Source organism: Mercenaria mercenaria, chromosome 19, assembly GCF_021730395.1.
Source record: "Mercenaria mercenaria strain notata chromosome 19, MADL_Memer_1, whole genome shotgun sequence".
NCBI lineage: Eukaryota > Metazoa > Mollusca > Bivalvia > Venerida > Veneridae > Mercenaria > Mercenaria mercenaria.
The window spans coordinates 3,331,555-3,344,694 of NC_069379.1; the positions used below are offsets into that span (position 1 = coordinate 3,331,555).

The 13,140-nt window shown below is 34.5% G+C and overlaps 1 protein-coding gene across 1 annotated transcript; it reads left to right on the plus strand.

The window, feature by feature from the left end:
- Positions 1–1,577: 1,577 nt before the first annotated feature.
- Positions 1,578–5,011, plus strand: LOC128551189 (uncharacterized). Its single transcript, XM_053531764.1, has 2 exons — positions 1,578–2,006; positions 3,630–5,011. The coding sequence occupies exon 2, from the start codon at positions 3,654–3,656 to the stop codon at positions 4,233–4,235; it is 582 nt and encodes a 193-aa protein (XP_053387739.1). The 5' UTR covers positions 1,578–2,006; positions 3,630–3,653; the 3' UTR covers positions 4,236–5,011.
- The last annotated feature ends 8,129 nt before the right edge of the window (positions 5,012–13,140 follow it).

Sequence of the window (13,140 nt, forward strand, 5' to 3'; positions counted from 1 at the left end):
CTTGATATCAACAGTTTCCAAGTTTTTACGGCATTTTCAATACCATAAGACAAAGCGTCAGATTTTGTCAAAAATAGCTGTCGCGACATAATTTTGAAGCAGTTACCCTAAATGTAGCTTTGTTTTGCACTGTTTTGACATTTTCTACTCTGATCTGCATACAAATTATACATTTAAACTGTTAAATATGTTCACTTTTACCTCTGATGGCCAGAAAATAACAATCAGTACCCTTTCGAAATGGTAACAGTTACGACTGTGAGAGGGTCTAGAAAACAGACTACACACAAACCCAAATAGACCAAATAGAAGCGGTCCAAAGACGGACAACTCGTTGGTCTAAATGCGGCTGTTGCGCACCTCCAGTGTCACTGACATGCTTTACAGTCTACAATGACGCAGGCTAGATCACCGGCGCATTCACTCCCGACTCTCTCTTATGTATAAAATCTACAATCAGTTAGTTACAATCCTCATGGAAGATTATCTCATCCCCCTAACAAGGTAATCATGGGCTTATCATCCACTGTCTTACAGCTCTGCAACTTGTGACACCTACAAATACACATATTTCTTCACCTGACATACCCTAGAGCAGTCCAATGCGGCTGTTTGCACTATTGACCACACTTCACCATAAACTTGCTCATCACTCCTGTTTTTAACTTTTAAATCACTAACAAAGTTTCCTTTCCCTTTATTTTGGCCCGATTTCTTTTATTTTCTACTAACAAGTCTACGTCCCTGTAAAGAGTTAACAAGTCTACGTCCCTGTAAAGGGCTAGACAGACAGTACTGGAAGATAGATAGATTATTTATCATAGGTACATTTACGTACTGTAGCGTACCATAGTAGTTTACACCTTGTACTTGTGATAAACGGAGATCACAGTGGATTTATCAGATCACAAATTGACAATCAGTTATCATTGTTAGTTATCAGAGCGAAAACTGTGGGACATTCATAAAGTGCCGGTCCCTGTAACGTCAAAGTATTCTGTACTTGCACGTTGCACTTTTTTCGCAACCATTACAATCGGAATAATAAAAAGAACTTAGAAAACGCTCTTCGTAAAGTCAAAACTGGTTACAACTTATACAATGTACATAACAATCGCCATGCCATATTTTGCGGTTTAAAACAATCATGTATATTTGACCTCAACAGCTAATCGCGTAGCGGAACATTTGTATTTCTGTAAAATCTAGGTATTTCATAGGTCATGCAGTTTAAATACTTCTTGCTATAAGATTCAGTTTTAAAAACCTACAAAGACCGACGGTGACTAGAGGTATTGTGCTATTTAATTGACCTGTCAAAACATGTTCCCGGCTTTCATGTTAATCTTATATAGGCTCGAATAGAATATAATGAAAGCCGGGTCCATTTTTTGACAGGTCAAATAAATTGGACAATACCCAGATCAGTGAACTACTACTGTATATAACTCGTATCCCATCTTTATCAATTTGTGAATAAAATGTATGTAGGTTTGTTTTTAATGTATTTGTTTTATTAATATATCTAAAAGGTGAGGGCAAACATTTTCCATAATGTTTACCAATTGTTCTATGTGAAAAAGTCCTTTTAAAAAATTAACAACAGCGAAAATAACAGCATATTTCTACTTGATTTAGTTTCACGAAAAAAAAAAAATAACATATAAGAAAAAATAGTATGACTTTAAGAATAAGAAAATAAAAGATTTCTATTTCTAATATTCCACAATTTAACAGAATAGAGACACTTACGTCTTTATTCTTTGGCAATATAAAGAACGGTTAATGATATAAATAATGCATAAAAGTATAATGATACGAAAATTTCAATTTTAAATTTAAATCATTAAAACGCCACAGGCCTGGAAATATGAATAGCCCTCTCGCTTCAAAGTAAAATGCGTTTAACCTCATATCGCAATTAAAAGCTAATAAGTAGTTAAAATTTTACATTATATTAAAATTCATTTGTTTGTTCGAAGCATATAAACCGGATTTTTTTAGCGGTAAGTGCTGCATTGAATATGAATATATATGTACCTTTTATAAACTGTTTTCGGTGAATTATTCAAGAGCTAGTTTTTTTACTTTATGACGGGTATAAACTAGGTTACTAGCGATTCTTGGATGATTTTGCAGAAAGTCCTACTGTGGTCTTAAAGCATAAAATAACATTCAGGCCTTTGTTTTATATTTTGTCGAGCCCTCTTGCGGAAGCAAAGACAGGCGTTCGAATGGCGGTTGGGTGTATGTGCGTTCGTGCCTGCGTGCGTCCGTATGTCCGGATGTGTTTATCAAGACCGTAACTTTAACATGCATGGAGCATTCTTGGTTATATTTAGCATGAATGTTAACCTCAGTGAGACGGAGTATTATGTTCCTATCTCAAAGGTCAAGGTCTCAGTTGGAGGTCAAAGGTCATGTCATATCTTTGAAGCTTGTTAGGACCATAACTTTGACACGCATGGAACGATCTTTTTTTATATTTGGCATGAATGTTAACCTCAGTGAGACAAAGTGTTATGCGCAAACCTTAGGTTCCTATCTCAAAGGTCAAGGTCACAGTTGGAGGTGAAAGGTCATGCCGGATCTTGACAGCTGAAGGCTCGACATGTTGCCCACGGGCTTCTATTTACAGATTACTTTCCATAAGTACTAGAAAATGGAGAAAATTTCATGATTTCAATCTTTTAATATCTAACTGAACATCCATATAATCTCGCCAACGTAAAATGTAAAATACATCGTCTCTGAAAAATACAGTACCTGAGTTTTATGGTATCCTTAATTAGTTCCAGATAAAAATAACAAACTCGAGTCGATTAAATTTTATTGCTTTTGGAAGAAAAAAATGTTTTAGCTATAATTTAATGTTCTTTTTGATTTTTTGAGCTTTTATCGAGGCCATTCCGTTCATTTATTTTATTATATGACAGAAAGAGCTATCATTGACATTATTGCACCAGATTTTTTATACGAATATAATCCTTTTTCTCTTTCTATACAACACACAGTAAATGTTAATCTTGAAATATTAGGGTTCAATATCTGCTTATTTCGTAGTGAAAAAAATGTAAAATAAAATCTAAGTGTCACCTCGTATGAATCAGGGCTTACATACCTTAAAGGGTCAGCTGGAATGTAGTCAGTGCTGTATCAATGCAGTCAATGATGTAACCAAGGGCTGTGCTACTTTATCAATGATCATTCTAGAATGGATCTTTTTTCTGAATAATTCAAGAAAGTGTCTATTTTCTGAATCGCATGAATTTTTCTTTTAGATTTTGTTATAAGAACATTTTTTTTCTGAAGTATTCTTTCAGTCCTGGCAGCGAGTAAACCCGCGCTAAAATGCAAAAAGGCTCACTTAATAAAAAATATTTTTAAAAAAGTTCTGATCTACCTGCCCTAATTTTTTAGCATGTTACCGGATTTATAGGCCTAACCGATATTACAATTTCATTTCTGTTTATATATTATACACAGTGACGAATAAAAAAACAACAACAAAGAGCCAGCTTTCAAAGCCATCGTTCTGTTATAAGTAAGTATTAATAACGTGATTAAAATATTATGTTTTATGATCGGTGGTTAGATTACAAAGTTTTAAATCATACTTTCATTTTCAGATCCTGCTCAGTTGGTAATACAAAATGGCATTGGCGTACAAGACTCTCATCGGTGATAACCGTAAGGGATATGCGCCACATGAAAAACTGTATTTTAGTCCTGGTGAAAGTCTATCTACCACAGTTGATAAAATGTTTGACATTATTGATAAGACAATCAAAGATTTAGAAACAAATAGAGGGCCAATAGAAGAGTTTGTGATCGGTAAAACATTTGCTAGAAAGAGGAAAAAACAGTCTTTCGACCCAACCAACTTCAAAACATGGAAACTAGATGGTGGTGTAAATGGACGATGGAATTCGAAATACAAATATGAAGGGTTCGACGGGCTTATAGTCCTTTGTGCTTTCACAAGAGAATCGCTTCCCAGAAAAGATTCTGAAGAGGATGAAGATGATGAAGAGGCTGAAGAGACTGAACCTGGTCCGCTGTTCAACCACCAAGATTACTCGCTGGCTGTCGAACAACAGCTGATCCACCGCTTTGCTTATGAGAAAATGGATCCAAGATTGGGCAACTGTTCATTGAGTACCGGAAATGTGGAAAAGAAAGGCGCAAAAGCGTACGTCATTTATATGGCCTTTAAACTCGATCGTGAAGAATGACTGGAATATGACAACCATTCAAAATTCAAAATCTGTATCCGTTAAAACTTCAAAACCCTGTGCATTTTATATATGTTTTAACATTTGTGTAAAGTTTGAGGATTTGACATTTTGTAATTTTAGAGAAATCTTGAACTTGAATGTCCATGTGTTTACATTTTTATTAGTCAATTTCATATGTGGCTAGAACTGGACAATGAAAATGATTTATTAAAAACATTTAGAGGCATTGTTCAGAGCTGAAACTTTAGTATCATGTCAAGGGTGATATTGTTCTAATTATATTGATTTTTGTAGCTTTTTCAGATGTCTCCTTTTAAAACATGCCTGTAGATATGAACATCTAATTTGGGCAGCCATATTGGATAATTTTGGAAGAATTTTTGTCAATGTTTTGACACTTTAGTTAGGTACTTTTAAATTATTATTTGTAATTTAAAATATACTGATAAGGTGGAGTGTTTTCTCTAGTATTTGTTTATGTAATTGGTTTTTGATAACATTTAATCTATTTCTTGCATCTGATGAGAAAAGGTTTGCATATTTGGAAAATGTCATTGACCAATTAGATTGCAGCATTTTGGTGCTTCTCTATATTAATAATAATATATGGGCTTATCAGTTATTTCTTTTGGACTTAACACTTCTTCTTAGCTTGGAAATTATTTAAAATTTAGAGCCAATTTTAGGAACTTTGGACTTTATTTCTGTTGGAGAATAAATTAGAATTTGTAGTGTATTTTATTTTCTCAGAAATATACTGAGATTTAAATGTATTTTATTTGTTAAACATTTTACCCCGAAGACCGGGCTTAAGACAACCAGATTGATGGGACAGACTTTACATGTATTTAATAATTAAAATCTGGAAAGTAGATCCCTCGGAAGCACCGAGAACAAGGCAAACTGAAAATTGCAGACTCGGTTTGATTGAGTCTGTTCATGAGCAGTAATGGAAAATGCAACACTGCCCACGCCCCCTATCACCGGCTGAAGCAGTATTCAATCTTCAAATCTAAATGAGTTGAAATCAATGATCCCGAAGGACCAGAAAATATAACAACACTGAGATGAAGTTGGGGCGACTTTTTACGGTCGCCACACAGCACTTAACACCCGCTGTTGTTAATAAAATCTGGAAAGTAGATCCCTCGGAAGCACCAGTTTGCTTATGAAACAGAAGTTACCACACTTTTTCCGTCTATTATTACATACTCATACAAAACTCCGTTGTGACACAAAGGAACCTGAAACGTCAATGCTTTTTCCACATTTTCGTTCAAATTTCATATCAGGTATAACGACGATACTTTAAATTTCACTCAGGCTTAGCAACAAATTTTAATCATTTATAGAATAAGGTTTAGTGTAGTATTTAATAAAAATATTAGATTTGCAAAATGAAATATGAATGAAGAAATCCTGCATATTTCTCGATACAAACCTAATATTATAACTTATAAATTCAAGGCGTTTAATACTACTAATTTGAAGGCCGCAGGTATATTGGAATGCAACAAGTAGTGTAGCACATGGGGACTGGGTGATTTCACGTGACTTTTTACCGATATGCGATTGGCTTATCGCATTTATGGAACGCCGTTTTTGCAATATAGCTGGCACTCTATATGATATATAGAGAAATGTTTGTGACCTGAATTCCTCATTCATTATTTCATATAATTTATTCAAACTTTCAGCAATGATCAATATTGATACCTAGTTGTGCATAAGGGTTTTTTGTGTTAATTGCTCTTCAATTTCCTGGATTATGGTCCTGTGTTGTCAAATAAGTCCAGGTGAAGGCATGAATCACATTTATGAAAGCTCTAGTAAAGTATTTCAATAGTCAAGGAATGTAACCAGTTAAGCTAAAAGTTAATATACAGGAAAGGGAAATATAGTTATTTTTGCTCAAAACAAAAACTTTCAGAATTAAGAAATACATAGTTCGTAGATCTACTTAGAAATCATGTTGAATGGAGTAATATTTTCTACATTAAAGCGAAATGGTATTTTATTGAAAAAAAAACAAGTACGTTATTCACCCATAAGTTACTGTCAACAATTTCTGGTCTGTATAACTTGTGGCCGCAGGAAATCTTTCGACTTGTTTGTAATTGAACAGTGCTAGTTTCATACACATGAATTATCAAATGCTTTATGTAAAAATGATAACGTATTATGTTACGATGCAAATGAATATCATTAAACTCTGAATAGAATACAAAAACAATCCAGATAATACTCCAAAGAAGTTGCATACAGCTACGAGGCAAATATTTGAAAGTTAAATCGCTTATCTTCTACGGAACATTTTGTGCAGAAGACACCGGAACACTACGACAAATGACGGCAGCAATACGCGAAGGATACCAGACGCTGTAGGCATTTGCAAAAAGTATAGTCAACAATTTTTCCCAATCACCTATATTCCCTAGTAGTGTCTACCTTTAACATAAATTGCAGTCAGTTGTGCTAACAACTATCTGTCAAAAAGGCTTGAAAAGCGCGATTTGTCTTGTACAATTCGCCAGGGTTGACCACCCTACCTGTGGACCCAACATCCATGCCTGTACTTAATTAGTAAGACTAGTACCATGTATTTTTCAACATGACCCCATCCCCACCCCGAATCAATGCATGTACTTCATCATCACGGCTAGTACTCTATAAGTTTCAATCTGATTCGTTGATTTGTTCACATTTATTTTGTCATAAATGGTATCTAAATATATCACTTTGTCTTGGAGAAGTTTTCTCAGGGAGGGCCTCTAAACACACATCAATGTGTTTACTTAATTATCCGGTCTATGATCATAAACTATCTACATTTCAACCTGATTTGTTCTGATTTATTTTTTTTGTTATGGTTTCTTAATGCACTTTTCATCCTGTAAAATTTCAAATTTTCTCAGAAGTGTGGGACACCTGAACTCCCACCTATACACAGGCTAGTACTGTGTACTTTTCAACTTAGTCAACTCAATCTGTCTAATTATTTTATCTTAAATGGTTTCTTAATTCAAAATTCTTTCAAAACAAATAATGAGAAGCTGCTTACATACATTTGTATTTTCATTTGTAATTAAAATAAGCAGAAACCTATGAAAAAGATGGGGAAAGAACGCTAAGGAATAAGTCTGACAAAAACCCATCAAGTGGAGCAAGTTATTTAAGAGGCTTTACATTTCTAGCTTTGGTTGGACTGAATGGAACTGCGAGATGTCAGATTAAAGGCGCTTCAGACAAAATTGGTCGAAAATCCATTTAATAGTTCAAAACAAGGAAATGTCTATTTTTTTCTATTTTCAACTCTGGTGTCCGCTTGAAGAGGTCAAGCAGAGAGAAAGAGAGAGATAGAGAGAGAGAGAGAGAGAGAGAGAGAGAGAGAGAGAGAGAGGATTACAAAAGGATTCTACAAAACCAAGTTAGGGGAAGGTCCTTAGTCTGGTTCATTTTTTAATAATTTTAGATCTAAAGGCCACAATAACCAGCCAGGACGGGCTCCTTTAAAAACATGTTAAGAGAAGAACGTATGAGATACTATAAACCAAATTTAGCGTGTATAAACGTACACAGTGGCTGAGCACACGTACACAGTGGCTGAGCACACGTACACGGTGGCTGAGAACACGTACACAGTGGCTGAGCACATGTACACAGTGACACATAGCGAATGTAATTACATAACAAAGAAGTAACAAACAGACAAAAACATACATGAAGAAGGATAGCGTGTATAAACGTACACAGTGGCCGAGCACACGTACACAGTGGCTGAGCACATGCACACGGTGGCTGAGCACACGAACATAGTGGCTGAGCACACGTACACAGTGGCTGAGCACATGTACACAGTGACACATAGCGAATGTAATTACGTAACAAAGAAGTAACAAACAGACAAAAACATACATGAAGAAGGAACACAGTAGGGTACCGCATTGCAAAGATCAATGGCAAAAACAACCACTGGAGAGTTTAAACTGGTTAACTGATGCCAGACCTCACTCTTTAAGACCTAACATGTTCCTGTATGAAAAGACAGTGTAAATAAAATGACACCCCGCTCACATAATATTGTAAGACACAAACAGTGCTCGTGTAAAGCTATATAAGCAAAACCGTAAACATGTGTTCTCGATAACCTTGCAGAAGACTGAGCACAAAATCAGATTACTTAACCATCTTTACTTCAAGAGAAAAACTGTTTTATATGCTTTTCTAAAGCATGCATATGTTGATTTTACAACTTGCGTTTTTAGTGCTACTTTTTAGTGACCTCACAGTATCTGTGTTACCTTTAGCTGAAGACGCCATACTCAGTCTGTTAATATTTCTTTGTTGTATTGGTTTTCTTATTATTCTAGATATTTGTTGTCTGTTTACTTTGAAATATTTTGTTATATATATAATCAATAGGAGGGGTTTCTTAAAGTTTTGATACAAACTTCAGGATTGTCAATAGAAATGTTAAAATGTTATCATCTACACGTAAATATCTTTACCAAGTCTGTACATCTTTAGGTTTATACAGCATAGATAAAATTAATAGATGTAATTATAAAATACGCTTCTATGTCCAAAGTAATAGCTTTCTGCAGTTATAAATATTTTGGATAATATATCATGTATTTTTACCTTTTTTTTTTTGGGGGGGGGGGGGGGGGGGAAGAAAATCCATGTCATCAAGGCACCTGGTTGTATTATTAAGCTTTAAACCTTGTTTTCGGTGGACAAACTAATAAACACATCACAGTCTTCTTCATCATGACAATAAAGTTATTCTGCATCGAGTGTTTCACTGTTAGTCCCCACTGGGATGCAAATTACTTATACTTGTCTGTTTGTATTATTTCCAAATCTAATACATGTTACCCGACAAAAACCATAATGCTTTACATACCCAATTACATGTCCAAAAGGTGTATTTGTGAATATGAACACTCTGTCCGAAAGGTGTATTTGTAAAAATGAGCATTCTGTCCGAAAGGTGTATTTGTGAAAATGAGCATTCTATCCGAAAGAAAGAGCATTCTGTCCAAAAGGTGTATTTGTGAAAACGAGCATTCTGTCCGAAAGGTGTATTTGTGAAAAAGAGCAGTCTATCCGAAAGGTGTATTTCTGAAAAAGAGCATTCTGTCCGAAAGGTGTATTTGTGAAAAAGAGCATTCTGTCCGAAAGGTGTATTTGTGAAAATGAGCATTCTGTCCGAAAGGTGTATTTGTGAAAATGAGCATTCTGTCCGAAATGTGTATTTGTGAAAATGAGCATTCACAGAAAGTACTTTTTTCTTCATTTTCTGCCAAAAAGTAAGTAGTTTGCTCAATAAATGCTACGAGGTTTTCCTATATATATTGTAGTATAAATAGTTTAAAAGTCTTAAGTGCTTATCATCGAAAATGTGTACGTCTTATCAAGTAGCACCGCCAAAATCTTAGACAGACCGAGAAGATTAGCACCAATGGTTGAACAATTCTTTTTATACCTGATTGTTGACTTGCTAGCACGTTTGAACATCCCTCAGACGGTAGTTTCAAGTAAACGCATTATTACTTCAAAAGTTTGAAGTCTTGTGACAAAACAATATTCAACCTCAAACCATTACTTGTTGGTAGAGAATAGATAGATAGATAGCGGAGACAAATATTCTTTAGGAATGGATAATATTTTCTAACTTATTTCTAACTTTTAAATAGTTACAATTATATCTAACGTTGGAAATGGAATACGCAAGGACTAGAAATATAAGTACCGTACAGTATGGCGATTTTATTTTTAGCAACATGTAAATAAACAATCAGTACTTTATAACAAAAATATTAGAAGTAAGATTAATAGTTAACTTGACGGCGCAGTACAGTCCATTTCCGATAACTTCGGAGTGACTATTTGGACGAGTCCAAGTCAGGAGCGTCATCGATAGTTTTCATTATCTAAGTACACACTTATATTATACTACTAAATGGAACGCTTACTTTGAAGTAGAAGATTATTACCGGCTCTAGAGAGCTTTAACCTTACTTGTGCGATTCTTTTTATTTCCATTGTCGTGTTGGTTCGAATCCCACTGTGATTTATACTTTTTTTAGGGTTTTGTTTTTATTTATGTTTTATTACATTTTTCATAAACAATTGAACATATTCAAAATGCAATAATACAGCACTATGGTATACAATAACAAACTGAAATATGGAAAATGATGTAGGCATACATGAAAGAAGGAAACAAAAATACGGGAACAAAGAAAAAATCACAAAAAGAGAATAACGAAAAAACCCTAACGAAGATTCGAACCCACAAAATGATTTGCTAATGATATTCAATTGCGTTTTACTCGACTGAGCTATGTTTCCATGTAATCATAGTATATTTAAGATTAAAAAATACTAATATTTACATAGATGGTAATGTGTAAGCTTTATGGATTGGTATTTCATCGGTTATCATAAAATAGAATCGTCCTCTCGTTTCGGCGGGAATCTTGTTATCATTGGAGATTAGTAACTTTGAAATGCACATACTGTTTTCAATTTTAGACAAATGTTATCTACAGTATTCTGCCAGCTTAAGATGAGTGAAAGTCACATTTTTTCTGAAATATCACAATTCTCCAGACAGAATTAGAAAAAAATAATAACTTGCAAATTTCTTTAAGAAAGTTTCTCATTATTTTATTATTGTGAAAATAAGTTTCTCATTATTTCATTGTTTGATCAACAATATTTATCTTCAAATAGAAATGCCAAAAAAAAAACAACCTAGTATAACTTTAAATGTTATTAATAAGTCATTAATTTAAAATAAATTACATGGTTTCTCCTTCTCACTAACTGACACACTTCAAATGTAGACTGACTCTCCAATAAACAATGACCCTTGTTTATTGGAACCATACCGTGATGGTCATTAGCCCCCAACTGTGCTGGTGAAGACAGAAATCCCTTGGCCCACTGCCAAAATCTATGCCTTTAACAATCAACTGTTACTGCTGGACGTTTAATTATGAATTTAGCTCTATATACGAAACATGGAAACTTAATTTAAATATTAGTTAACCTAAATAAATGTGATACTTAAAGTCAACTTAAAGCATGTCAACTGAAGTCAACAGGTACCCTCAAATTGCCGCATTTCAAAAAGAGGTCCTAAGAATAAACACCCAAACTTCGTTTTCAAGTAAACAACTCGAAAACCTGCAAGTATTAGCACGGAAAGTGTCTTATTTTAGGTAAAATTAATTCCTCGAATGAAATAATGCCCATTTGGCCCACGGTTTACGCGCAAATGCGCGAAATATGGAAAATAGGATCTATTTACAAGGGACTTCTTTCGACTACACCACGGAAGTACACTTTTGACCAAATTACGGCTACATAACCTCAAATCAACAATATTGGGTCATTTACAGATTAAACAGACATGTAAAGCAAAACGGTCTTTTGCATAAGAACAAGTCTGCATATAGGAAATATCACTCCTGTGAATCTGCGCTGCATCAGTTGGTTGATGGTCTTCTAAGTGGTAATGAGAAATAGGAAGTCACGACTGCAATTGACTTTAGTGCGGCGCCACGACATTCTTCTAGATGTCCTAAAAGCACAGTATCTTGTCGGTGAAACAGCTCTTTAATGGGTAGACTCCTACTTAAGGCTTCGCGCGTACTTGTAAGGTTAATATCAGCAATGGATATTCATCAGACCAACATCTTGAATGCAATGTGCTCCAGGGCAGTTGCCTTGGTCCTTGGCTGTATCTCACCTATGCTGGAACTCTTTTTGATGCCATTCCCAAATTTATATCAGTTTACGGTTTCGCTGATGATCATATAGCAAATAAAAGCTTCCGTCCTACATCTGTTTCCGTAGAATCACAAGCGATCGGAGACCTTGAAAGGTACGCAGTTATAATCACTGACTTGATGAATAGAAACAAACTGAAAATGAACACTTCAAAAACTGAATTTATTATGTTTTCTAGCAGACCTCTATTGAACAAAATGTTTAACAAATTCGATTAACATTGATGGGGATGATATCAAACATGAAAGCACAATTAGATATCTTGTTGCATTTTTGACGAAACTCTGAACTTTAAAGATAATGTAAATCGCAAATGTCGTACAGCCATGTTGAATTACCTACAAATTAAGCAACATCTGAAAATATTTAACAAAAGCATCCACTGAATTTTAGTTTTGTCTCGAGATCTACTTATTTCACCTCTGGATATCTGCAATATCATACTGTATGGTGTAGCTAACAGTGAGGTGCGTAAGATGCAATGTATTCAAAACATCTGCGCAAAACTTGTCCTAATGAGGAAAATTAACATTGATTGATTTACATTGGCTGCCGGTGAAGACAAGAACTGAGTTTAAGATACTTTCTTTCATGTATAGCTGTTACATTGGCAGAGCAGCTATATATTTGACAGAATTGCTTACAGAGTATGTTCCCAGTAGACCAGGTCTGAGACCGTCAGAACATTTTGGATGTCGTTTGTTTGTTTGTTTATTTATCTATTTTGAGTGTAACGCCCTAGTGAAATTATTCCGCGACTATTTCCTACATTAATAACGTTAAAACACGGTTTTCTACACATTATTTCCGAAATAATGTTATTTCTAACGCCGCTAGAGATCTTCAATCTTACGTGCGGGTGATCTTTGAATGATCCTACACTTAAATATCTTTATGTCTTTGTTAGTTATATATATATATACTATATAACACAATCGCCATAAGTTTACGTTCTTAAAACACAAAATGTCAACAGATAAAGCACACAGTAATATTTCACTATGTTCTGATTAAAACTGACACCTATATTTTATTTATCTATCAGCTGAATTTTTAAAAAAAGCACATTTAGAAAATTCGATCAGTGAATTTACATGAT